This window comes from Odontesthes bonariensis, chromosome 7 (assembly GCF_027942865.1).
Source record: "Odontesthes bonariensis isolate fOdoBon6 chromosome 7, fOdoBon6.hap1, whole genome shotgun sequence".
NCBI lineage: Eukaryota > Metazoa > Chordata > Actinopteri > Atheriniformes > Atherinopsidae > Odontesthes > Odontesthes bonariensis.
In genome coordinates, this window is record NC_134512.1 from 32,166,065 (window position 1) to 32,171,536 (window position 5,472).

Consider the following 5,472-nt stretch of genomic DNA (forward strand, 5'->3'; position numbering starts at 1 on the left):
TTAAAAAAAATGTGATTTTTTTTATAATGATGTTTAAAAAAATTAGATTGAATTTATTTTTTTTGCATTTTTGTCTTATGTTCCGCCCTGGCGGCCCCCACTTTGAAAAACATTGATTTAAGCGATCAACATAAGATCATTAGCACATGGCTAATTAGCATGTTGATACAGAAGCACATCATTTATGCTAGTTTTCAGTTATATATTCATATATCATTGATAATATACACACAGCACATACTAAACATATGTCTGGAGTTAGCAGCCAACAATAGCATTCATTATATTCTTTAATAAGACAAAAAACTCACGTTTTTGTTGTCTTTGTCGTCTTTATTACAGTTAAACGTTTGAATCTTTATTGTGTTCGGGCTTACTAAAATATTTTAATATATTTATGATAGACCATAAACATTTGCATGAGCCAACTGCTGAAATAAACAATTTGCATTATTTTTGTTAGCTGGCAATGAAAATGAATTCATGAAACCATCAAATCAGAAGAACGCCTGATAGGCCAGAAGATACGCATCGTTGTACATGTAGATCTGCCTGTCGGTGGGGTTGTAGCTCAGACTGGCCACCCTTTTAGAGACCTTCTGCAGCGGAAGAGCGAGCGAGTTGTCCTCTTTCCCCGTCGCCGTGTCGAAGGCGTAGTACACTTCCTCGCGGTATTCGTCCACGTAACGAGTGGCGTACATCACGCCACACACCATGAAAGCGTTGCTCACCGCCTTCTTGAACAGCCTCGTCTCCCACGTCTGGGTCACATTCAGAGTCTGAGCCTCGTCGTCCCAAATGAGCCTGCTCACCACAAGATTACCGTGGTTACCGAGGGTGGCGTAGATGGCCCACAGCCCCGTCTCGTCCGCCTCCAAGTCCACATCGCTGTGAGAGCTGCAGTCATAGTAACAGTATGGGAACTTGTTGTTGAAACCCACGCCGCTGCCTGGAAGCGTCGCCCGTTGGACGGTGTTGGTCTTCAGGTCGTAGCGGCAGACGTCTGCAGAGCGGTAGCAGTGGTAGTACAGAGCTTCACCGTACAGGACGGCACTGGGACCCTCGAGGGTTTTAGATTCACTGTAGGATGACGCGAAAGTATATTCTTTGTGGTTGGTTGAGGCCATGAAGTCTTCGTAGGTTTGGTAAACACGCAGAGTGTTTCCGTGGATGTTGCCGCTGAGCAGAGGCTGAACCCAGTAGCTGTTCTTCTGCTCCACGCTGTCCATCTGTGACTGTTTGCCCCACGAACCAAAGGGGTAGCTCTTACTGTGGGGACTGACTTTAGTCGTTACAGGGTCACTGATGTTGGTCATCAGGCCCTTGTGGCAGTACCTGGTCTGACCTTTAAACAGAGACGAAATTGCACACAAAAATTCAATGATTGTGGATGAGTCTTTGTTTGTTTTAGCATAGAGAACCTGTTTGAGGAGGTCAAAGACAAACATCCACATCTTTCCACAGAATTCAACAACATGTTGTCACATTGTTCATGTCCTTAAACATTAAACCTTAGGAGTCTGTAATATAAATGTCCCTTACCTGCTTATAATCACCTTTTTAAGGCACTGTTGCATATCAGAATGTGCAGAAATCTCAGCTATCAAACTGAAAATGCTAACCAGTCATACGTCGGTGCATGCTAACGTTGTAGACTGATAATAAGCTCAGTAAGCCTCAAAATCGCATACACAACAGACGATGTAAAAAAAACTATGTAAATGGATTTAAAAGTTATTTCTGTGCATGATTCAATTGCTGAAAAATCAATCAAATGTGCGACGCCCGCACAGAATCCTAAAGCTTAAAGGCTAGCATTAGCGAGTTTAGGCTAACTTAGCTTATGGCTAAATTACCGTCACTGCAGTCGAATCTGTACGTGTCTCAAACACTGACATCCAATAACTTGGCATTCAGAAGAAATGGAATCAAAATTATTGGCACTGGAGGTCATAATGATGATATCTTTGTTGTCAGCTACAAATAATTGTATTTTACTGCTCATTTAGCACCTGTTTTTTAGTATAAACCAAATACGGTTTAATAATACACAAATGCCTTGTGAAAAAGCTGAATGTGATGTTGGTTCAGTGTGCATTCTCAGGTTAGTTTTTGCTCTTATCGGGCTCTTCTTCTTTGTGTTTGAGCTAAAAACCTAAATGTGCTTCAGTTTTGGGGTTTGGCTTCGCTACAACATTTAAAACGCTAATATCAGTAAAAGTTTCTATCAAAGTTTCCGTCACTTAAATATTCAAAGTTATGGAGCATCTTGCAAAGTCTCAACTTAGGTGTCATTAAATCACATTAAATCACATCAAAACTGTACCAATCAAAGTAGAAACAGTGGAAAACATTGAGGAAAAACTAGTGGAAAAATGACATTTCTGTTCATTTTAACTTCTGAATGAAAAAGATTCTGACAGTTATGCAAAGTAACTGTCTGAGGTATAGTGATATGCCATTTTAAGAGGCAACAGCCTTGAATTATTTGGTTGCGTGTCTTTGTTCTTCAGTGTCAATGCAAACAGTTTCTCCCACATATTTACCTCTGAAGTCTTTGGGGATTGACTTGCAGGACTCGACATTGTTCTTCAGGTAACGCAGCTTCTCTTTGACCGTCTTCATGTTGACTATGTCAGATGTTTGCATCTTTTTCACATCTTTATACAGTTTATCCACCTAACACACAAATCATATGAGATGATCCCAGTTTAGTTTAGTCATATTATCACATTTCAGCCAGACTTTTTACTTTATTTCCTATATCAGTTTTAATCTCATGACCTGACATAACGTGGCGTTCGTATTAATATTATAGAAGTTGATGCTTTATGATGTTAACATGTGCTAATGTGAGCTGAACCTCTTTGGAGAGTTTCTGTGTGTGGACGTTGTTTAGCTGTTTGTGGACGATCCCGATGTCTGCTTCCAGCTCGCCGAGCTCGAGGACCATCGAACGCAGGGACAGCGCCGTGTACAGGCCCTGGTTGTGCAGGTACTGGTACTGATCCACTCGGGCCTCCAAATTCGTAAACTCAACCTGGATCTGAGGGAGTCGCTGGCTGGAGATCATCACCTGCAGGGAAGCATACGCAAAAGATCCAAAACTTGTGTCTCCTCAAGATTATAAGTTAAAATAAAAAGAACTGGCGATATGGATGGATATTCAGAAATATTTTCCTTCCACTCGTTTTTCTCTTGTTTTAGGAGCTTCCCACAATCACAAACTGCCCATTAAAAAAGATTATGGAGCAATTTCAGGGTCATAATGTTTTGGTAATTTGAAATAAAAATTTGAAGTTAAATAAAAAATGTTTTAAGCTTGAAATCTGAAAATCAAAAGATTGTATTCAAAATAAAAAATAAGTGCAACATAGGTTATTTCAGTTTTAATTTACGTTTCATTCAATTTCAAATTTTCACTTTCACACTTTTTTTCAAATTTTAACATTTTTGTTTTCAGTTTCAGATTCAGATACTTTATTTTCAGTTCAGTTTCTGATTATTTTCCTCCTTTATTCATATTATAAATATATATGAAAATACAAATATTATGACCCTACAATAGCTCCGTAAAAACCGCACTTAAGAAAGAACCAAGCTATTCTAACAGTATCAGTATATGTGAGGATGATTGTGTCCAAATATTAATCAATCACCTCAGAGGGACACACTGAACATGACTGGACTAAACTGGGGCTACTATATGTTATTATACACTTCAGGTAGTTATATTGGAGAGTTTTCTTTACATGCATCCATACTATCATACCTTTGACTTACCTCCTCCTTTGGTAGATAAGCAAGATTCTTGCTCATGGAAAAAGACCAACTGACAAATAGACTAGCCATAGTTTTAACAAACAGCTGAAATCATGACTCAGATCAATCAATTTTTTACCATTTTTTGTTGTAATTTTACAGGCAAAGATGCCAAATATTCATGATTTAATCTTTTCAAATGTGACAATGTGCTGCTTTTTTTTGCATTCTGGAATGTTGGCTAGATAAGACAAACTTTGAAATTAACTTTCATGGAACTTAATTCCCCCTAATATGGGTGTTATAAATTTTTTTTTTTAAATAAGTTAAAAAAAATCAGCAGAAATTATCAGGAGATTAATAAAAAAAATCAAAGCAATAATTAGCTGAGTCATGAACACAACAGTACGCTTGTAGAAAATATAAGTATAGTGTTTCTGATAGATGATAAAGTGCCAAATTAAAAAAAGAAAATAGAGAAAATTTACATTTTAAGGTCACCTTCATCACTGCAATTAAACTATTCCTCAAAAACCACAAAAGTTAAAAGGATATGCAGCTATTTACAACCAAAGAAGTGACTAAATGTGACCTGCTGCGATATAAAACAGAACCTTAACAGACAGAGATTGATCTTTTTTTAATAATCTGGACTGACACCTCACATAAAGAGCTGTCACTGCCTGTAGAAGTGGTCATGTTTGGTGCAAGGACATCTTTTAAGGAGAAGTAAGTGCAGGAAATGTCATGTTTTTAGGCTGTTTCGGTGCCTCATGAGTCACTGATTCAACCAGGAAATCTGGTTAGGTTTCAGGAAATCAGTGTAAGAAGCATTAAAATACATAAAAGAATATAAAGAGAAACAAATAAAATAATTTAAATGAATTTAAAAACAAGCAACAGTGCAGATAAATTAAAAGATATCGTCCAGATTTCCTGCATAGACACATGAGAAAAGAAATGTTTTTAACCTGGATTTAAAAATGCCTACATTTGGTGAAAGTTTTATCTCCAGTGGCAGTTTGTTCCACTTGTTGGCAGCATAACAGCTAAATGCTGCTTCTCCATGTTTAGTCTGGACTCTGGACTGGACCAGCTGACCTGAGTCCTTGGATCTAAGAGCTCTGCTGGCTTTATATTCTCTGAACATATCACAGATGTATTTTAGCCCTAAACCGTTCTGGGATTTGTAAATATTTGCAAATATGTGAAAAAAAGACGACAGTTTCAACTTATTTTTCCCCTGAGTCTAATCACTGCCAGAGTAATGACATCATTATTCACGCTTACATGATTTTAGGTGACCTGTATAGTGTGGTTTTACCTAAATAACAGAAAATAACCTCTAATCTGCGTGTGTTCCTACCTGCTCCAGCAGTTTGTTTAAGGATCCTTCACAGGTCTCAACCTGCTGCAGCACATCCTCAAACTTTGCATCCGGGAACGACCACATTGTGGAGTTTAATTCACACACGCACACGCCGGACTTCTTCAGACCCGGCACCCGCTGAGCCTGGCCGTCATCCTGCAGTCACACACACAGAAACAACGAATTTTCATACATCAGGTTACATCCACTGCAAAGACTAAGCACAAAACAAAACTCTTTTCTGTTTTCTGCAGGCAGATTGGCTGAAGTGTTACTCACTGTAGACGACAGCAGCAACACGAGAAGCAGCAGCATGTTTGGAGCTGGAGAAGAAGTGAAGA

At 38.5% G+C, this 5,472-nt stretch overlaps 1 protein-coding gene across 1 annotated transcript; it reads right to left on the bottom strand.

Moving 5' to 3' along the window:
* Positions 1-336: 336 nt before the first annotated feature.
* Positions 337-5,472, bottom strand: LOC142384796 (olfactomedin-like). Its single transcript, XM_075471103.1, has 5 exons — positions 5,411-5,472; positions 5,129-5,287; positions 2,864-3,076; positions 2,547-2,679; positions 337-1,345 (listed from the first exon to the last, which is right to left on the bottom strand). The coding sequence occupies exons 1-5, from the start codon at positions 5,444-5,446 to the stop codon at positions 498-500; spliced, it is 1,389 nt and encodes a 462-aa protein (XP_075327218.1). The 5' UTR covers positions 5,447-5,472; the 3' UTR covers positions 337-497.